Genomic DNA, 22,843 nt, shown 5'->3' on the forward strand with positions numbered 1-22,843 from the left:
TTAAAAAAAATTAATCTTAATGTCATTGATATTTTTCTCACACAGCACTACAAAATTCTTTGGAAATTATTTTTACTTAACTAACTCTAACCAATATGCACATTTCAGACCATCTCCCAATGACTTGTAGGTAGTATTTTATTAGAAAGTACTGTATATTCTCAGTCTTCAGGAGCTAAAGAGTGAATAGTTTAATGTAATTTTCAGTTTCTGTAGTGTGGGGGGGGGATAAAAAGCTGGACCCTGTAAGAGGAAGGGCAAGACGTCATACACATATTTTTGTACTTGTTTATTTAGTTTTCTGAGCTCATTGTGTCTTATCTGGTGAGTGGTTGGAAAGTTTAGGTAATGGGGGGAGGCAAAGGGAATATCAGTTATGAATGCATAAGCCTTTTTGCTTAATAGTGTAACAATAGGCAAAGAACAGCTCAGTTTCTTTCTTTCTTTCTCTTTCTTTTCTTTTCTTCTTGGCACATAATTAGATTCTTTCTTGCCATAAATCTACTTTTGAACAAGGGAGAAGATGGATACCTGAATGGATGTGCAGGTGGGTATACAGGTGTTAGATGCTGTTCTTCTAATAGAGAATGACTGTGGCATTGACTGGGAACTATAAAAACATTTGATATCTTAATTTTTGTGAAATTTCCCAGAATCTGACTATAACTGCCAATGTAAAATCATTGGCAGTTGATGGAAATAGGAAATGATTCAAAAAACTGTTAGGTACAAAGTTTTATTTTAAAGATAGCCTTGCTGGGGCTATAGGACAAAGCAAGAATTAAGACTCCCCAAAGCAGATAAGTATTTCACTTGCAAAGAGTGTGTGTCTGATCCATTGTATAAAATGAAAACTATTTTCTTGTATATCAGAATATATTTTTCAGTGTACATGAAAAACTCAGTATATAAAGAAACCGTATAGTAATATCTTTTGGTAAAGTAAAGGATTGCTTTATGTCAGCTCCTTTTGGTTTTGAAATTTGGATTTTGATATTTGGTTCTCTTCTTTTTTTGTAAGAAGAATAGTAGAAAATGTAATTCCTTTGTGCTTAAGTTAGGCAGGGAAATTAATAAATGTTAGAAATTAATCCCTGAGAAACTTTTTTTAAAAGAAGGTCTTTTAAAAATCTTTCAGGGCTGGCCAGATAGCTCAGTTGGTTACAGCACAGCATTGTAACATCAAAGTTATAGGTTTGGATCCCCGTACCAGCCAGCTACCAAAACAAATGAAATAAAAAATAAAAATATACTTTCAGATAATGTTTCTGTCCATATGTCTGTAGATAGATAAATGGATAAGCAGGGATAGTTAGGAGTTTACAACTGATATATAGTGGTTTGGGCTTCAGATTATAAGGATTTCTTGTCTAATATTATTATAGTATATTGGGCTTTAATTCTTTTTACTAAGTATCCTGAGGATATCTAATTTGAGATTTGTATTATTTAAATTGGCTGTCAAATTTTATAACAATCTCCACGGACTGACTTTTATAAGCCTAAGAATTCTGCTGGGCCACATGGCTCTTGTTAGGAGTTGGACAAGGTCCTACATCCTTTTGTATGATCAGTGTTGACCATAGAGAGCACCTGTAGAGTCTGCATCACCCCCGCATGCTGTCAATAGGGTGGGAGAAGCAAACATGGCAATAGGGCATTTTGTCTGCACTTTACCTAACATGTGCAGCTGGCACTCTGGGGGTGGTTTCACTCTTACTCCTTAGTTGTAGCTGTCTGTGATGAAAAGGATGGGTTAGGATTCCACTTCAGAGATTAAGTGTTTCTACTTCCTGTTTGGGAGGTATGGGTGGGGACCAGGTGAGTTGACGTAATGACGTAAGGAGACAGAGAGCCATACCCAGGTATTTGAAACCAACTATTAAATGAAGAAAAGTTCACTTGATGAAGAATAGAAGTAATAAATGGTCTAACTTTAGGATTTTGGTTCTAGTATTTGAATGTAACCTGTAACTTTGGTAAGCTTTTAGCCACTTAATAAATCCACTAGGGTAAGTGAAAATTGAAATGTCTTATGAGCAATATGTTCTTTATCATCATAAGTGAGCAGTTTTTTAGCATTTTGATATAGTTTAAGGTACTTTAGGTAGAATTACTAAATACATGTTGATTAAATCACAGAAAGGACGTAGTCTGTACCATTATATAGTCCACTTTTAGAATATATCTTCAGTATGTTTTCCTGTATTCATAATTGTTGGTTCAATATTTTTAATTGGTTTTATGTAAACCAATTCCGTCATTTCTTACATGGTGGTTATGTTGTTAAAAAGTTTTGTGGAGTGCCATTTAGGAAAGTAAGAATGTCAAAGCTCTCAGATTTATGAGATGATAAGAAAAGTATTTCTAGTCTATTATCTATTAATTTTTTTTTTTCCTAAGTAAATGATGATTTCCTTAGTGTGTATTTTAGGTTTAAAAATCAGGGTTTTTTTTTGAAATATAGTATTTAAGGATCCTCTTTTAAAATTTGGATGTTAGCATAAGTATGTTGGTTATTTTTAAATTTGAAGTGAAAGTGATATTTTTACAAATAAAATAATCATATATAACTCAATTTATTAGCAAGCAAAAATCAGGTTAAGACAGCTTAATCAAATTAGTTTTAGTTCTGAAGTATGAAAGGAAATAAATATTTGGGAGTTTCCGTTAAAGTGCCGGTACCACCGAGTGAGTAGTCCTGGTGTCCCCTGGATTTTAGTGGCAATGTTTGTTAGATAGTGAACATTTGGAAAAGGGTATATGTGATAGTTTCTGCCCTCTTAGAGTTCATATCTTCAAATGGCCTGTCTCTATCACTCTTATACACATAAAAATAGTATATGTCATTTATTACTTTTAAGATTGAAATTCTTTATCTTGTCCTATACTTTTATTTTACAGTTTTTCACATTTAGTAGACCTAACATGAATTATGGAAATTGAGAGTCCTTATTCAGCTTACTTATCCTGGAAAAGATTAATATGTGAGATGTGATATAGAAAGTCTTACAGATTCTAAGTTAACAGTTAACAGAGGGGAATAGTGGTAAATGTTAAGAGTCATGAGGATGAAAGTATTGACTAGTCCTGTTCTGTGTTTGCAGTTTTTCTCTGTATGCCTCTCTGTAGTTTTTTCTTTTTATTTTATTTTTTCATTTTTTTTCCCTCATGTAAGATTGTTGGCCACTAATTTTTAAAAATTCAGACCTGTGTCTTTTCATGGGTGGAATGTCTTATTCTTAAGTGTTTGAGTAAGATCATATTGTATTATTGTATTAGGGCCACTGAAACAGAGGGAGAAGGAATACAGATGGCCTAATATTGGTGAAATACTGCTATCTTTAAGAACATTGATTTTTCATGAAGCTCATTTTTGCCAAGAATTGAACTTTAAATTGGTGTTGCTTTTTTGTTTTAGCATCAAAGCTGGACGGCTCTTATCCTACATTCCGTATCAGCTGTACACCAAGCAGTCCAGCGTGCAGAAAAGTCTTAACTTCAATCCTGTATGCAAACCTGAGGATCCTGGGCCTGGTCCAAGCAATATAGCCAAACAGCTCAACAGCAGGGTGTAAGTTTGTCTACTTTGGGAATACTACAAAGCTGGTTTTTAGCAGTGAGTATGACCCCTGCTTTGCTGAAGATAAAAAACAAATATAAAACCTGGCTATTCACCTATAATAAATATGTTGAAATATGTGCATGTAGATGTCTTCCCTAAAAATTATTTTTATGATGAAAGTTCATAAATAAACTGTAAACAGGTTTTTCAGTTGTACTAGATTCTCATGTTGAACTGATGGATCTTAAATAGTACATTTTTTCATGAATTTTCATGAAAATTATTTCCTCACAAGTAATTTGCTATAGAATGTTGCTTTCTCAAAAATCGAACCAACTGCGCCAACTGTACTTTCATTGTGTGCCATCCATAGAAAGACAATTAAGGAAAATGTTAACATTTCTAGGTTACTTTTGAAAAATTCAAAATTTATAACTATAATTCCAAATATGTAAATATTTTATGTCAATGGAAGTATAGTTGGTGACCCTTGGATATAGACTGGGGAGTGAATCTAGACTTTTATTTCATGTGGCTGATTTTTTAAAAATACGTTGATTGAAGCTTTAATTGCAATAATCCTGGGTAAACCGGTTTCACAATTAATTGGTATGTTGCCCTAACTTGTATATCAGGTGCTTCATTATCATTGGCCCTCTTCTTATTTATTAAATTGTTTGCTTTGGGAATTGGGTGTATTTTTTTCCCAAAGACCAGGAGTCCAATTAACCTGGGAGGATCTAGTGTGACTACCTTCTATAATTTTTGTTGTTATCATTTGTTATTTAACTTATATTCACTTATTAGCATATTCAGATATTTCTCACATTACCTAAAATTTAAAATTTTTTTAATGTGTTTATGAAAACAAATAATGTGAAAAAACATTTCCATAGAATATACAGCTTTGTCTTTTTTTTTTTTTTTAACCCACACTAATAAAAGTAGAAAAGAGATAATGTGATTTTTTTTTTAAGTTCTTCTTTGTGACAGTTTTAGGAAGAATTTACATAGTAGATTTTACTTCTGAGCACATTTATGCCATTGCCTAATAAATGTATATCTGCTAGTGATGTTTCCACCTCATCTGCTTTGCTAATGTCCATTTGTCCAGGCTGAGGAACTATAGTACAGAGAGAATGTATGTTAATAATGTATTTTCTTGCCAATATGTGCATTTCTGTTGCATGTGTTTCTATTTACATATAAAGAATCTCTGTGTTGCTATTATACATATAAAGAATCTATGTTTTTGACACAAAACTAAATGTAAGACTTTCCTGACTTACATCACTTTTGTTTTCTGTGATTTTTTTTTTTAATTTTTTTTTTGGTGTGTTCAGTACTATATCAATTTCTTTGAAGTGCTCTTATGTAACTTTGCTTCCTTGCTTTGTCTTTATCTCACAGGGCAGACTTTCTCTGACATGTGACAGATTAGGGTTTTTTCCTTCCTCTTTTAGTCATTTCCAATTTGTCTTCTTTTTTCTTTTCACTGGCGTGATCATCTGTGAGGATTAGGTCTACTTAGAGCTGGCTGTCATTCCATGAGATAGTTGGGCAGTGCCCGGGCCAGCCCAGAGTTTGCATCTGATTCGTGTTTGACTTTTCTTTGTAGTCAGACTGTCATTACTAATAATAAACCAAGTTGGTATTAGGATGAGGGATTTTAGACAAAGCCTGGTAATAACTGCGGTAGTCTCACCTGTGCCCTGGTCCTGTGTATGGCACCCCTTCATCTTGAGTATGAGTTTTAATTGTGTTAATGCTGTGGACATTTCCAATTGGAATGAATTACTGATCTGTAATTTGGATTTTGGTTCCTGTTACTTAGACGATTTTCATGAATGCAAATGAATTTTGTCTTTATTACAAAGCATTACTAAGCAAACGTCAAGAGAAGTCAGGAGGTGAATTTAATTTTGGCACAGGTCCTGCATTTTATAAGCCTATTATCAGGAAACTTGGTCCAAATTACCATGGACCACTGTGGCATCTAAATATGCTTTTCTTAGAAATGAAATGTCATTTCCCTTGTCAAAAGGGCAAGTGTCCTCATTTTTCTAGGTGTAAATTTTACTGAACTACCTCTACACATTGACCTGGTTCTTCCTTTATTCTACTTGTGTAACAGTTGGCCCCATTAATAGGTTAATCAGTATAGTCTGTCAGTTTTTTTACTGAATGAAACTAACTGGCCTCAGAACTTTAATCCCATTGTAGCAGTATTGGATTTAATGTGGTGAGCAGTACTTTACATAATTCCTGTACTGGCCAGCTGTCCAAAAAACCCCCCAAACCAAAAGTGAAACTAGGAATGAGAATTCATATAAATTTTTAAATCCATTTTATGAAAGTTTCTCATATTTTAATTCAAATATTTATTGACTGTAGTAAATGCCAAGCACTGTGTTTCAGAACTGGGTATTTAGAGCTTTCAGATTCCAATTAATTCATTGTGGGGAAAGCAATTTAAAACACTTTTTTGGAGTTTTCTTCAATCATGAAAAAGATTCCATTGTATTTCTTCTTCGGGACTGTCTAAAGTGGAAAAAACAAAACAAAACCCTAAACCTAAAATTAGTGTTAATGTTCTAGAATTTTCCTAGTTATCTTGCTAATTTGGTTTAGCAAAGAATTATTTTGTCAGAACAGAAAGAATATAAAGTTTGTGGTTTATCCAGTTTTTAAAGAGAGAAATGTCAAAGTGTGCGTCACTAAGAACACATTATAAGGGAAAAATTGGTTCAGCCTGAAAATCAGACATTATCAACTTAAATAAATTTTTTCCCCCTGTTTTAGAAATCATGTAATTAAGAAGATTGAGGCAGAAAATGAAGTCAAAGTCAATGGAATGAACAGCTGGAATGAGGAAGATGTAAACAGTGATTTTAGTTTTGTGGATCTGGAGACCATTCCAGAATGGAAACGAAATGGAATTCCACATTCCAGAGACAGCACTGCCATTTTTAATGGACACAGTCCTAGCTCTAATGGTGCCTTAAAGACACAGGATTGCTTGGTGCCCTTGGGCAATAGTGTTGCGAGCAGGCTTTCTCCAGACTCTGCCCAGGAGGAGAAGGTGGCTGAGAAGAGCACCACTGACTTCAGAGACTGCGCTCTGCAGCAGTTGCAGCAAAGCACCAGAAGTGCAGATGCTTTGCGGAGTTCACACAGAACTAACTCTTTCTCATTATCATCTTTGCACAGTAATGCTAAAATCAATGGTGCTCACCACTCCACTGTTCAGGGGCCTTCAAGCACAAAAAGCACTTCTTCAGTACCTACTCTTAGCAAGGCAGCACCTTCAGTGCCATCCAAACCTTCAAGCTGTAATTTTATTTCAGACTTTTATTCTCGTTCAAGACTGCATCACATATCAACGTGGAAGTGTGAACTGACTGAGTTTGTCAATACCCTACAAAGACAAAGTAGTGGTGTCTTTCCAGGAAGGGAAAAGTTAAAAAAAATGAAAACAGGCAGGTCTGCACTTGTTGTAACTGACACAGGTAGATACTAAAATCGTTTTCCTAAGAAACAGTCATGCTTGATCATTTTTTTGTCTTATGCTATCACTGGTATTCTGATCAATACTAAGTTCTCATAATATAAAAGTCTTTAGGAATGTCAGGTTATGAAAGTTACAGTAAGTGGAAAACTTTCTTATTTATTAAAATATTTAAAAATTTTGATATAGTTGTCGCTATCTGAAAAATTTCAGGTAAACAGTAACATGGTTGGAATTCTGAGCATTCATTTTTTATATAGCCCTTACCAATTGTTGAAAGTTTGAGCTGTGAAATATAACATATATATTCAGTGCTTAAACTCCTCCTATAAGGATAAAATTGGTTTGGTGAGCATAATTGTTAATTTCTAGAAGCTTGCATTATAGTGACTTTTAAATAATTTTGAATGTGCTGTTACAATGATAAATGTTTAGTGAGATTAAGTATTTTTACATCTAAGTAGATTAGTTAGTTGTATTTTGTTTTTTAACACTTTCCTTGTCATCAAAAATAAACCCAACAATGGCAGGCTGTAATCTGTGCCAGGCATTATAAATTAGTATCTGATTTGAGATTTTAGTTGCTTTTTACAGATTATAGGGGTTTTTTTTAGGGGAGGAATCTCAGAGATTATCTAGTATTACCCTTTAATTTTTAGCTGTGGAAACTGAGGTACAGAGAGAAGTTCATGGTTCTGCCCTACAAAATGATAGAGCCTCTCTGTGTGGGTTTTTTCTGTTATGTTTTACTGTGTTTGATGTATTACTATGTGATTTTAGTAAAAAAAAAATGCTTTTTGGTATTTATGAATTTCAGAATAACATCATAGGTATTAGGTTATCCTTACATTGTGTCAGCCTTATAACCTGAAGGTCATTTAATTTTAAAAGCTTCAAAGAACTATTATGAATTAATTCCATGAATGGGAATAAAATGGGAAATTTTTGTAATGTATGCAACCATTTGGTAGGTATTTGCTTTATGCATTCTGTATGACTTGAATGTTTAAAACCATTATTTTGAGTTGTTTGTATTATTTTTACAAAATACTTTTATGCAACAGAATTTATTTTATAAATCATTTCTCAAAGTAATATAGGGGAAGCAAAGGGAGTACACAGCTTTGGAGTTAGATAACTTAGCCTAATCTACATCCTGGCTCTGCCACTTGTATGCTGTAGGATCATAGGCAAGTTAGCTCACCTCTCTGCGTCTCAGTTTCCTCTACATAGGAGTGACAGGTAGTCAGTGATGTTCACCTCATAAGGTCATGAGCTTAAGAAAGATAACATGAACAAAGGTTCTGTGCCTTGCATATAGTGAGAACTAGGTGAATGCTGTCACAGTCACAATTTGGCAAATGGAGTTGTCCAAAATGTTTAGTGGGTAAATCTATCAGAGTAAAATTCCTTTATAGAGATAAGAGCTTTTTATAAGTTCAGGGTTCTTATTTCCAGGACTTGTGTATCTTGGAGGACCAGAGAAGAAGGCCAAGGATGAAACTGATAATAAAGGAAAGCTCTGGTTGTAGTTTGGATTAGGGTTAAAATAACCCTAGTGGATCTCTGTGTAGTTCAGGGTGCTTCATATATGCATCAAAGTTGATTTTTAATAGAACTTAATGGCATAAGGACTAAAAATCCATTTGTATACAGATTTTTGTTTTATAGACTATTTTTGAAGCATGGTTTACTTAGAACAGCAGCATGGTAGTATGAGGGCTCTGAAATCAAAGTGCCTGGGATTGAATCCCAGCTCAGGCATTTACTGGCTGTGTGATTTATGCAAGTTATTAATCTGTAAAATAGGGATATAATAAGATTATTTACTACATATATTGTGAGAATTTAAGTAAATTAATGCATGTAAACCTTTTACAACAGTGCCTGACACCTACCAAGCACTGAATAATAGTAGCTATTTTTATTGTTATTTAATCAAGTGATGTTTGTAGACAGCGTGGAATAGTGATCATCAAAAGTTACTTAGCTCCATGTAACAAATGTATGAAAATGACTGCTGTGTGTTTTTATAAAATAATCAGCACACAGAAATATTTTAAAATAAGGCTTTTGATAAACTATTCTAATTTGAGATTTAATTATTCGAATATAGACTAGGAAAATGTGGTATCTAAACAACTGATTTAAAATTATGTTCAGAAACTAAATTTGTATCTCTGAATTACTTTTAGAACTAAAGAAACCTAAACTTGACTTCTATTGAGGTGTTAGATTTTTAAAGACTTCATTCAACTTATAACCATTGTTTAAATCAATTTCTAAAATTAACTAGACCTAATTTTTTTAATATCAAAAATTAGTTTGGGGTTTGAATTCTCTCTTTTTCCTTCTAGGAAATATGTCAGTTTTGAGTTCACCCAGACATCAGAGCTGTATAATGCATGTTGATATGGATTGCTTCTTTGTGTCAGTGGGTATACGAAATAGACCAGATCTCAAAGGTCTGTACTTTTGTTTACATTTTAAGAAAATTGATGTATTGTTATAAATATATATGCTGAGGGATCACAGAATCTTTTTATAAAAAATATTTATCCTGATTTTCCTTGGCAAAATCAGTTCCTGCTTCAAAATTTTCTGGACTCCATTATCAAGAAAGGTGTAGGGAAATTAGAAAACTTTTCTTTCTCCTTATAAAGATCAAGTTTTCAGGGAAGAATATTCATCTTCCACTAAAGGATGGTGTCATCTAAGACTAAGATAGATGGGGACCTGCACTGAGCATTTTCTATATTTTTATCTGTATTTTTACTATTTGTTAATGAATGGAAATTTTATTGTAGCGTATGTCTTTGAGACTTGGGTCACTATAATTTCTCTTGAGCAAATAACTGTCCTGGTGCACGTGAACATCCCAACTTTTTAGTTGTAGAATAATTTTGTGTTATTGAATATTTCTAAAATATGTTAAGTACTCTGGGCAGTTTTTGTTTTAATGAAATTGCAGATATTTGTGAACTGATCAGTGCTTTAAAAAATATTTATTTTGGATTGTTCAGTAGTTATCTCTGTCTAAAAGAGATAACTGTTAGCATTTTCTTCTGAAAGTCTGTTCTTCCCTTAAATAAAGAATCACTGATTATGACACAGAAGCTGCTGGGTTAATACCAGGGCTTTATTTTTGTTACAGTAGTTGCTGCTCCCACTCTGAAATGAGTTTTTAGAATGTTGAAATAATTGATTTTAGCGTATGAGTAAATTTTTAATGCACTGTTGGTTTTCTTTCTCTTTTTTGGTCCTCACAGTGAATGCATTCAGTAAATATATATGAATTATACATGCTGTCATTTTACAAGGTTACAGTTGTCTTGTAACTTAACACATGCACAAAAGGAAATGATACAAGAAAGTAATTTTATAATGAGTAAAAACTGAAAGGCCATATATTCATGTTCGATTATATGGTCAGTCAGATTGTGATTCCTATGCATATATATTTAATTTGTTTCTTTTGCTGTAAAGTTGAAAGATAAATATAGATGTTAGCTCTACTTTTCTGATACCAGAAATATAAAGTCTAAATATTTAGTTTTTCTTTCCCTTCCCATCCAACCTGAATCTAGGATCTGCGTTACCTGTTTTTTACTGTAAGAAATCAAACAAAAACGATGGAAAGCTTAATGACAGTGCTGCTTTTAGATTGAATAAGTGTATCAAATTGTCACAAATAGATAACCTTTTGGGGGGTGCTGAGAAACTTAGATGTCATTTGTGTGGTGATTGATAAACTTTATTGGTATTAGCTTCTTTAAGGATTACAGGCTAATAAATATAAAGCTAAAGAAAAAATGTCACATTTTAAAAATTCTTTGCAAAATTTTCCTTTACATGTTGTTAACATTGCTGTACTTAGATATAAAAATAATTTAGTCTTTTCCTCACAGGAAAACCAGTAGCTGTCACAAGTAACAGAGGCACAGGAAGGGCACCTCTACGTCCTGGCACTAACCCCCAGCTGGAGTGGCAGTATTACCAGAATAAAGCCCTGAAAGGCAAAGCAGGTACAAATGAGCTCTCTTTGAAGTCGTGGTGCTCCTGTGGACGACTTCTGGATTTTGCTGTTGGTATTGTTAGAGAAATTAAAGCAGAGTTGCAATAATTAGCTTTTTCATTCAGGGATTTTAAGGATATCAATGATATCTTAAAGTAAAATCTGAATATAATACAAATTGACTGGTTTATAGTTATGCTTTCTTGAATTGGAAGGTGATTTTTTTTGGAACAGAAAGTGAAGAGTGTTTTAAAAGGTGTGATTAATTTGCTTTGTATTAATTTAGACTGGAGATGAAAATCTTGGACATCATTTTCTAGAATCCTCTATCTAGGCTTGGGAGTTAACTACTAGTCATTTGGCCCGTGTATCACACTGAGGACCCTAAAGTTCGTGTTGCTCAAGATTTGTTTGAAGTGGAATAAGAAATAGTAAAACTTTAATTGTTGGAATAAGAATGTAAATACCAGTAATCATTCCCCATATTATTTACTGAACCTATTTCATTTGAGAAACAACTTTTCTTGCCACTCTTGGTTTTTAAATTCTGGATACTAATAAACAAAAATCATGAGTTATACTAATCAATACTTAGATTTTCATGTATCTATTATTTTTTCCCCTGGTAAATTACATGAGAAATGTTTGCTTAGAAATTAAAATCTTTGACACTAATTAGTTTCCTCATGGATGTCTTGCAAAGCCAATTTTTAAAAAAAATTGATCTTTCAGAAAAATACTAATCAGAAAGTAGTCTGAAATTAGACACATAGTGGAGTGAGGCATGAAGTTCTGTTTTATCCCAATTACTTCAGTTCCCTGGTTTGTCGGTTATAAAACCTTGGGCTTATTTTAGAAATGACCCCAGTGAAATTAAGGCAAAAGGAAAGCCAATGGACATCTTTGAGGACTTTTTTTGTGATTACAGTCTTTTTGTTGGTTGTGATCATGTTTATTTGGTGTAAGTATGAAAGAAAATAATTGTAAGTACATATTTATGCTTTGTGTGTACATATATTTTTCAAGGTTTCTAAAGCTTTTCTTGGTCTTTAAATCTTTTCAGAGATTTTTGAGATTGCAGAATTTTGTGTCATGAGTAGATCTTGGGGTGGCTGTTATTGAACTTGTTGAGATTTTGTTGTATTGTGGTGTGGGTGGTTTCTTAAGTATTGGTAGTGTGGTTTTGTGGTAGGTTGGGCTTTTTTTTGTGTATTTTATATGTGGTATTATTAAAAAGATGAAATGTTAAGATCTAGAAAACAAGAAATAAGCTTAAAGAAGCTCACAGTACTTGTCACATATTGGGCACTGAGTTTTGAAAGAAGAAAAAACACCACATGTTACTCATTTGCTTCTCTGAGTGACTCAGTGCTCAGGGTCTCTCTGGTGGGTAGAGTCTTGAGTTGGTTGCGCGTGTCCTCATTTCAGCAGTCTACATCTAGAATTTTGAGCTTGGCAAACACGCGTTCATTAGGAGTAGCAGAGAGCTAGTCTTCTTTTATCCTTCCTTTCATCACAGACAATCTTACCATAAATGGTTTGTTAATAGAATACTGTCATTGGTTATTTGTCTTCATTAATTTAGTCACCAGATTTTCATAACATTTTGATGACCTTTTATAAGTCATATCCCCTTCATCTCTAAATGTGGGTGGCAAATCATAGGTAAATATCAGGAGAAATATTTATATTTCACTTGCCATTGAAAACTGACAAAAATAGATTTTCCTCTCACTAGAAAAGGTGAACATAATACTTCATGTTTTATACTCTTGCTTGTACCTTGATGTCATTCACTTTTATATCCTAAGCCTTTTGACCCATTAGGAGCTTACCAAAATATTTGCTACATATAAAATGAACAGATTGTCCTTTATTTTAGAGTTTGGTTGCAACTAAGCTTATGTTCAGAACTTGTTTTTTCAATGCCTTTATTCCCATTTCCTCATTATTTCCTGATCTTTCTTTCTCTGTCAGCACCACGCTCAGCCAGTGAGCGAACCGGCCATCCCTATATGGGATCCAAACCCAGGGCCTTGCTGTTATCAGCACCGCACTCTCCCGAGTGAGCCATGGGCCGGCCCTCTTTCTCTGGGTCATTGTTAGATATGGCACCAAATATAAAAATATTGAGGATCATTTTAGGATTTAGAATCCTTGGGTTCTGTACACTAGCTTTAAAAAAAAAAAAGTTTTAATGTTTCGGCTTGTATGTCTAGGCGAAGAATTAGGGTAAATAGCATCTTCAGTCCTTTTAAGAAACTTCAGCTTCTTAGGTGTCATATTCGAAAACTCTTTAATTACCTAGGGGATCTTATCCATCTGTGACTTCCTTTGGAAGCTGTTTCCCAGGCAGTACTCAGTAGTGACACCCTTCATTGATGATCTTATTGTTTGGAACCATTCATACTCCAGATTTCGTGGTTGGGGCCTTTTACCCCTTCCTGGATTCCCAGGATGCATATGTTTTCTATCCCTTCAGCAACTTCACTTTTCATTCTACAGAACAACAGTTTTTAAAATCGTATTAGTCATAGATTTATTCTCAGCGATTTCTTTTTCACAGACTTGGGTCCTGGCCTCTGATTTCTCCAACCGTTCCTCCACATTCTCCATGTGCCCGTCTAGTTTGTCAAGTTTTGATGAGCAGTTCTCTACTTTGCCCTCCAGTGAGGACAGTGTGTCCCTGCATTTCCCTGAATCTCACATGAAGCAACTCACTCCGCTCGTGGAGGGACCCACGCACTCTGCTGCACTGTGGAACAGGTCAGCCAGCCCAGTGAAGAGGAGCACCATGGTGCTGCCTCGCAGGCCAGGGCATGGGGGCGCATGGACCACAGAGACTGTTCTCCCTGCGAGCATGAGTTTTCTGTAATTTGCAAAACAAGTATCTTAGGTTAACTAGCCCGTCATATATAGAAGTCACATAACTCCCCAACTTTTAAGGCATAACTCAATGGTTACATCTTTGAAAGCCAGCTGGTTGTGGCTGTTCGGGCTTCAACACTTTTTTTGGTCTAGTAGCACCCGCTGTTGAACTAGACCCTCTATTGGTCTAGTAGCACCCTCTGTGATGCTGACAATCCTGAAACTCTTACAGATTTTGTAGTGGACTAATAAAATTTATATTTAGCCTTCTAAGACCCTTCAGAAACACTGATAATCTGCTCTGCATTGTCTTTAATTTGTAATAGGGTCGCATATGTTATTCACATTATATCAGAAACTAAAGCTCACATTACATACTCTACTGTTTTTATTTTTGAGGCAAGTAGGATTTGACCCCACTGAGGTGCTGCTCCTCAGAGTTTGATTTGCATTTATGCTGTCTTTATGTGAGTGCTGCAATCCAGAAATGCTTGTGTGGGTTGCACAGTTAGGGAAAAGATGTTGATGATTACTGGTCAGACCAGGAGGACTTGTTTTAGCCCACAAAGCCAGATGCTTTGCCATGTTTTTCTGGCAAATGATGATGCATTAACTTAGCTGAATTTTCATGGAAATTTAAGTCTCTGAAATAGAAGAGAAATGCTGGTTTTGTTAGTTATATATTGTTAGAGTGTACTCAAAATAGGTTTGTCTAGAATTAACTGAAGTGGTATATTTTGGTCTTGTTTTACTACTCGTATTTTTGTTTATGACAGTAGAAGTATGGCTGAGATGGTGCTTGTAGAATGTGGTGTTTTCTACAACACACTGTTCTTGGAACCTCGTAGTAGTATTCCAAGAGACTTTGTGTTTTAATCCTTGAAGTTGTGTGTGTGTTTTAAGCTGTTTCTCAGTTCCTAGTGAAGCTCAGGGTGGTAGAGGAGGTAAGGTGGCATGCAGCCAGGAAGCTCCCTAGATTGTGGCTTTTGTACTCCTGTGTGAAGTTGTAGATCTGGTTTGGATTTAAGAGATATTGATGAGCTGTCCTATTTAGGCTAGAGTTGTGTTCTGTAAAGCAGTTGCTATTCTGATCACACTTGAATGTTTTTAATTGAACATGCATTGTTAAACCAAAAATAGAATTATCTGAAAAGGGGTATAATGTTGTGTGGCTGTTTGACCTGATGTGTGTTTAGAAGAAAAAGCTTAAATTTAGGATAAAATGTACTAAATAATTGTTTGATCAAATGGTAGGAATTTGATGTTTAAACATGTTAATTAGCTTTAAGTTCTGCAGGTAGTTCTTTTAGGAAACAGTGGAGAGCATTCAGAAAAATTTATATTTTCCATTAACTTTTTCCCATTACAGAGATCTTTATGATCCTTTTAAGGAATAGGAGGGGGTTCATCTCCCTGATCACTTCTCACCCTTGTCCACCTCAAGGGACTGTGTGTTATAGGATATATTTTATCTATTTTTAAAAATCTCTATTATTAGAACCGAATACTTTGAATTTATTATGATAATAAGTTTTTATCTTGACTGCTGATGAAGAACATAACGAAGCAAACCATTTTAAAGTTATAGAGAGTTTTCTTTTATTAAATAAGGAAGTAATACCAACAGAGATAGGTATATTTGGAATCTAATAAACATTTGTGTGTGAAAAGAATGGAAAGCAAATTTCTTGAGTAAAAGTTAAGGAAAATCAGTTTTTCATATATAATCATTAAATCTTTATTATTTTTAAAGCAGATATACCAGATTCATCAGTGTGGGAGAATCAAGATTCTGCACAGACAAATGGGATTGATTCTGTGTTGTCAAAGGCCGAAATTGCATCTTGTAGTTATGAAGCCAGGTATGTAGCAGTTAAATGTGTTGTAATTCTTAATGAATAATTTGGCTAATTACTTTCATATGATCTTTTGAAGTCAATTCAGACACATTAGCCAGGCGTTTGATTTAATGTTACAGACATGTTATAGAAAGAAATGTTTTTAGTCTTAATCCCTCAACTGTACCTCCCTCTCCCCTCCTCCCAACAGATATGTGAGATAACTTTAAATAAGTAACTTAAAAGTTCCCTGATGAACCAGTAGTTCCTACAGTGGAAACCAAAAGAAATTGAGCATTTTATCATTTTTATTGTCTTTTGAAGCATGAAACTAAAGAATTACATTTTTTTGAATGAGAGAGGGCCTTAATATTTACCTACTCTAATCTTTCTTTTTTACAGCTGCGAAAATTCCTTGTAGAACTTCTGATATTCAGTGTTTTTGGGTTTTTTTAAAAAATAATTTGTTAAAACTCGGCTGCCTGTTAAATTATAAGTGAATAATTCCACATGGGCATGCTTAATAATATCCTCACTTAACATTGGTGAGAGTGTTGTCAACTGGTTAGCACCAACTTTATATACCGGTCTTTATCTTACAGTAACCTTAAAGCCCAATTATAATTGGCTATTTCAGTATGAGAAAGAAACACATGTACATATGTATTCCTCATACTTAGAGTCAGTCATTTTGAAATAATCAATTATAATAGTTGTAAAAGTTGAAGGAGTGTTAATTAAAAAAAGAAGTCTTTAGTTTTTTTTCTTTCCTGGTAACTGAACACAGACATTTTTACCTTTATAACATAGAAAGTACTTAGACATTGTTAGCAAGTGTTACAGTATTCATTCAGTACATTCATTCACCCCTTGGTATCCATGAGGATTGGTTCCAGGACTTCCTGCAGATACCGAAATCTATAGATGCTCACCCGGTCAGCTCTCCACATCTGTGAGTTCCACATCCATGGATTCAACCAACTGTGGACTGAAAATATTTTCTGCAGATGCTTAACCTGTGGATGTGGAGGGCTGACTGTAATTACAAAAAGAACCCATCTTAATTAAATCAGTTACATTTTTTCAGTCTTGATTCAAAGTTGGGGTTATTCAAGCAAGTCCAATCTGAACAAAAAATATTTGAGCTTAACATCATCTACCCAGAATATTTATTTGAAATCTTGCTAATTATTTTATTAAAAGGATATTTAAGTAAAAAAGCATTGTGTTCAAACTATAAATATTTTAAATTGTTTTCCATTTATGATATGTCAAACTCTTACTCCCAGGCTGACTTTGCCTTTTTTATTAACAGAATTATGTTTTAATCTTTTTCATTGTCAGGTGATAATGTGGCCAAGGAATTGGAACTTACTTTTTTATTTTTTATTTTTTTATTTATTATGAATATTCATGAGATACAAGTTATCAGAAATTTGCTTTGGTACCCCATGTCCCCTCCCAGTTATCCCCCACCCCCCCCACCTTGCTCTGTAGCCCTACCAATGTTCCTCCCTCTGCAAGACCACCGCACTACTGTGGAACTTACTTTAAACACAAATGCATTTTGGACTGTTTATGCTACTTTTTATTAGCGTAGGCAGTTCAGAGCTGAAGTTGTGTTGTGCTCAGTAGGACAGTCTTTTTTCCTCCTAGTAAGTTATTGAATGGTGACTTGTGCTTCTGATGGATAGACAGTTGTGCTAAGTATCTGGAGGGTGTGATGAAGCCCAGAAGTAATGTTAGTCCTTGTGTTTGCTAGTTGGTGAAAAGAGAGCTCCACCCTTGCCAGGAAACCTCTTCAGGGTCTCCCTTCATGCCCAGTTCCCCCAAAATGAATACTGTATGGTGAGGACCCAGGCTGCCTCAAGGATAGAAGCTCCTGATGGCTTTGGACTTCAGGCGCCACAGTCGTGTCTAAGCTCCAGGCTTCTTCTGGTGTTTGGATGGTGCTATTGACCCACATGTGGTGACTGTCAAACTGAGCTTCTTACAGAATAATTGGGGTGACAATATATGAGGGTCAAATACTACATAGCAAGCCATTTAAGTGCCACTTAAATGGCAAATATTCATTTTAAGGAGATGTGTAAAGTGACGAAATGTGTTAGAGTGTAAGTTGAAAAAAAAAAGCCTACAGCTATGGAGTTTTTGTCCTTCAGTTGTAATTTTTCATTTTCCTGAAAGCTATTCCTAATGAAAGTATCTAGAAAATTTCTGTATATGCTTTTTGGTGGCTGTCCAACAGGTATATTTTCCCTATGTAAGATTTTTTAAAGCAAGTATAATTAATAATTGCATTAGAGAAATGTTTCTGAAATTGGAATGGGTACTAGATTGTGGTGATGGATCGCCTAGTTTTTTCATTGGCGAGTTTTCAAAAGACATTAATGATGGGATCAACAAAGGATAGAATGTGAATATGGGATGGTGGAAATCATACAGAGGAAGTGTGTGTGTGTGTGTGTGTGTGTGTGTGTGTGTGTGTGTGTGTGTGTGTGTGTGTGTGTGTGTGTGTGTGTGTGTGTGTGTGTGTGTGTGTGTGTGTGTGTGTGTGTGTGTGTGTGTGTGTGTGTGTGTGTGTGTGTGTGTGTGTGTGTGTGTGTGTGTGTGTGTGTGTGTCTAGGTCACAGTATGCATTACCATTAGTAGTTTTACCCATACTCATAAAGAACAAGCTTTGTATATGTTGAATGGGCAGTGACAGTGGTTTGATGGTTAATTTTTTCTATATCATCTAATCCAACATCAGATACAATTGTCTGAGCAAAACGTATTGCAAGAAGAGTATGCTCTATGCACTTTAAGCCTGGGAATAAACTATTTTTGCAGCATACACTTACGAAGTATTGGTAATTTATCCTGCGTGGGATTTTAGTTGGTAGGAATAGATTAGTCATGGTAGCAAAGAATCACTTCAGACTTTAGTAATTATCTGTACTAATTTATTTTCTGTGAAGCAATTCTAATTTCCCAACCATAAACTCAAGGTATTAGGCTTTCCTTAGTTATAGAAATCCTCTTAGATTTTCCTATTTTGTTTGTAATTTCCTTATAGTGTCACATGGCTCTTAAATGTTTTTCTCTGGGAAATGTGCATACGTATATAAGTAGGATGTACTGTATTTTTCTAAGTAATGTGGCTCTTAAATTTTTTATATAAATGAAAAATTTGAAAATGAAATTATTAAAAATATAAGAACATGATAGTTATAGGAATTATATATATAACATTCCTTTAAAAATGAATAATTACCTTTAGTTTGTAAGTTTAGCTTTTACACACTGAACCTGTGTATCTAGCATTTTTATTACCTGAAGTTTACCCTTTTCCTTTTTTGTCTTTTTGTGACCGGTAAGGGGATCACAACCCTTGGCTTGGTGTCGCCCGAACCGCGCTCAGCCAGTGAGCGCACCGGCCATTCCTATATAGGATCCGAACCCGCGGCGGGAGCGCTGCTGCGCTCTCAAGCGCTGCACTCTCCCGAGTGTGCCACGGGGCCGGCCCAACCCTTTTCAATGCTAGACCTTTTTCCTGCTATAATCATTTCTGATAAATTTTCTGAACTATTTATATGTTTCTCTCTCTATATATATATGTATGTATGTATATATATATGTACATATATATATGTATACATGTGTGTGTATATATATATATATACACAATCAAACTATTACATATACAAGGGTACTTCAGAAAGCTCATGGAAAAATAGAATTAAAAGATAATGGAATCTTTCCATGAACTTTTTGAAATACCTTCATATTCTTCCCTGCATTAGTAAATAAAGCTTGTTGACTATAATTCATCCTATTCTAAATGACACAAGGTCATTCTCATGAACATCACGAGGTCTGTTTTGTTTACCGTCTTATGTCCACCACCTGACAAAATGCCTGAGATATAAGTATTTGTTGAATGAATAAAATAATTGTTTTGTCTTGTTTTTACCATTCTGTTTGTCAGTCATCACTTACTTTACTATTTTTTTTCCTTCCTGTTAGATATTTTTCATCGACTAGGGACTTGGCAATGAGGCAATTTATTACTGTTTTTGTGTACATAAAAAATGCATGTGATTTTACCTTTACCCCTGAGTAACTTGGAGGACTCTTCCTTCTTGGCTGTCAGTGGTGGTCTGAATGTTGGGAGGGGTGCCAGAGGCCTCTGAGTAATTGAAGACTATTATACCTACGTTTCTTAAAACAGGGCACACCTCCGTACTAATTAAGAATTTAGTAATATTTATTAATGAATGTATAGAATAACTATTATCATATTATGTAATAATATTATATAATCTGTTGAAACATTGCTTTATTATTTTGTCTGTGTTTTTACTATATTTTCTTGATTCTTTACAGAGTGATAAAATGGAATTTTATTAATTATATATAATTCCCTAAGTATAGTTTTTTGCTGAATGCCCCAAATATCAAAGATAATGTGGGGCATTGAGACATGCAGTAGATTTAAAATTTACCATTTTCAATTAGGTTCCTCAAAGTTCTGGAACCCTGGCTCCTGCCCAGAGTGATGTCCTACCATATACAATGCTGTTGGCATCTCAACCACTGTGGAGCCACTTCAGGAGCATGGAATTGGTCAATTGGGAATTGGGTGGTAATAGGATGAGTACATTTTGTCTGTTTGTCACATAGCACTGTTTTGTGTAGTTCTTTTGTTTATATTCTTTGTCTTTGGGGGATGAACCCTGGCCAAACTGTGCCATGTATTAGGGGAAGAAAACCTCTTTTGGACAGCATATTCCTGCTCTGTGGTGGTTGTGATATCACCAGCATATGGCATGCTGGCATCTCTGCAAAGGGGCCAGAGGTCTGAGTCCTAGGAGAAATCTTCAGATACAGACAGGAGCCAAACCTGGTCTTTTAATAACATATGTGGCACATCTACACATGTCATTACACTCATCAGACAATTGTGTAATTTTCCTTTGGGGGGCAAACAAAACCTGTAAGCTTTCTTAATATCTGTTTTTAACCCCTAGTGAGAATGGAGTTAATGGAAGTTGTATAATAGTGGCATGGGGGAGATATCAACATGTTTGATATTTGATTTTGAGTTTAAAATTTCCTAGTATAAGCTCCATTGTGTTTTGTTTTCTCTCTAGACAAGTTGGCATTAAGAATGGAATGTTTTTTGGGTATGCTAAACAGCTCTGTCCTAATCTTCAAGCTGTTCCATATGATTTTCACGCATGTAAGGAAGTTGCACGAACAATGTATGAAACATTGGCAAGGTATAGTGTGTGATATGGTCATTTTCATGTGTGTGTTATTCTGCTACTTCTGTCTAATAATAAAGATAGTCTAGTTTTCTTTGGGATTGTCAGAGTCACTTTTGCTAGACTTTTATCTCACTCAGGAACCCTTTCCTCAGCATCCAGGAGAAGGTCTTTTCTTGGGTAGCTTAATCTCAAGGGACATTTTTGCATTGCTAAAGTTTTTCTGGTACTTCCTAATGGTGATATAAAATCCGATTCTCCACCTGCCTAACTTCTAGTCAGTGCTTTTAATTTTCTTCCCATGGAACCAGAAGGATTGGAATTTTTTAACCTGGTTATTCTCTTTTATTACATTTCATTATAATTTTACTCAAAGTTAGAACTGATGGTGTGGTAACAAAAAGAGACACTTAAAACCCCTTTGTCTTCTTAAAATCATTAGCTATATCAAAAGTTAGTCTTTAGTAATAGTTTCAAAATTGTTGATCAATTGGCTTAAGAAAAGATTAATTTTAAAAATATTTATAGTGTAGGTACATTTAATGCTAACTCAAAAGTCAAAATTTTAAAAAGTATATGAAGGTGTGCTTTAAAGCAGGGGTCAACATAATTTCTCTGTAAAGAGCAGCTAAGGTCTCTGTCACAACTATTCAACTCTACTTTGTAAATTGAAAGCAGCCACAAACAATGTAAGTAAATGGGCATGGCTGTGTTCCATTAAAAGCTTATCAAAACAGGCATGTGGACGTTGGGCCAGGAGATACACTTCTTGCCACTCTCTTCATCTCTGCCTCTTCTTTCTTACGCTTTATTTGAACACCAGTATCCATTAGGTACAAAGGACTCCTAGATGGTGCTAATCTCACAGAGGAATAATATCCAATCCCTGCCTTGCGGGAGCTTACTTGAGTAGGGGAGAGAAAATATAAAGGGACAGATTAAGTTATCTGGCATCAGTGTGTAGGATTGAGTGTTGAATGGTAAGCCAGTTATAATTACAGTTGTCCTTAATATCCTGAATAGAGGAATGCTGGTATTACCAAGTGGAAAGTGCTTTAACTCCTGTTTCAAAGATGAGGTCCGTGGTAGCATCCAAATGAGGGCCAGGAATGGGTGGCTTAGCTCAGTAGTGGTCCTGCTGTGTTGTGGGTGTCGAGACCCTGGAACAGACCACCACCCTGAACCTCAGATCAAGCGGATTTGAGGGAGAGCTGCGACACATAGTGGTCTTGATACAATGTTAGCCTGTGGAAACATTTTCAGTGGCACTTTTCTGTGCTCAGGGGAAAAATTAGCAGTGTTATTCTCCTACCACCCTTTGGAAATCATGTCTCAGCTTCGTGTTCTCCCTGCCTCGGGGCAACTTACACCCTGAAGTAAAGGTCCTCATATTGGGTTTGCCCTTCTGTTATAATAAATTTCATTATTTAAGCCTAAACAAAACATACTCATTTCTTGAATGATTAGAGATATTAATCTGGTTTGTAACCTACATTAATGTGTAGGTGAGAGGTGAGGCCTCGCCCTGTTAGCCTCCATTACCAAGTAGGTTGTGGAAGACTTGCTTTTGACCCTGAAGCCTCTTGGGCTGCCTCCCACTTCTGGCCCAGTTCTATGTTGTGGTTTCGTAGTCCTTATATTTCATTGGCATTGGAGCCTTATAACAACTCGTCTTCTTTTCCTCTTCTCTAGCTAATTAAAACAAGTTCTTTATGTGGGTAGATCGTATAATGTGATACAAAAAAAAAAAAAGTATTTCAACATGCAAGAAATGTAGATGGGATTCTCTTAGGCAGGCAG

General features: G+C 35.0%; 1 protein-coding gene across 7 annotated transcripts in view; it reads left to right on the forward strand.

Annotated features, from left to right (window-relative positions):
• Positions 1 to 22,843, forward strand: part of REV1 (REV1 DNA directed polymerase) — an 84,601-nt gene that overhangs the window by 42,407 nt on the left and 19,351 nt on the right. For 4 of the 7 annotated variants that reach the window (XR_010021694.1, XM_063078828.1, XM_063078826.1 and 1 more), the window contains 6 exons: positions 3,422 to 3,574; positions 6,368 to 7,074; positions 9,431 to 9,538; positions 10,982 to 11,098; positions 15,710 to 15,818; positions 20,930 to 21,058. Coding sequence is in view for 6 of the 7 variants with exons in the window: in XM_063078828.1 (XP_062934898.1) it covers positions 3,422 to 3,574; positions 6,368 to 7,074; positions 9,431 to 9,538; positions 10,982 to 11,098; positions 15,710 to 15,818; positions 20,930 to 21,058 (1,323 nt within the window). In the remaining variant the exon portion in view is untranslated. Of the gene's footprint in view, positions 1 to 486; positions 548 to 3,421; positions 3,575 to 6,367; positions 7,075 to 9,430; positions 9,539 to 10,981; positions 11,099 to 13,805; positions 13,855 to 15,709; positions 15,819 to 20,929; positions 21,059 to 22,843 lie in introns of those variants that run through there. The other 3 variants (XM_063078830.1, XM_063078827.1, XM_063078831.1) reach the window with 3 other exon arrangements.

This window comes from Cynocephalus volans, chromosome 14, assembly GCF_027409185.1.
Source record: "Cynocephalus volans isolate mCynVol1 chromosome 14, mCynVol1.pri, whole genome shotgun sequence".
NCBI lineage: Eukaryota > Metazoa > Chordata > Mammalia > Dermoptera > Cynocephalidae > Cynocephalus > Cynocephalus volans.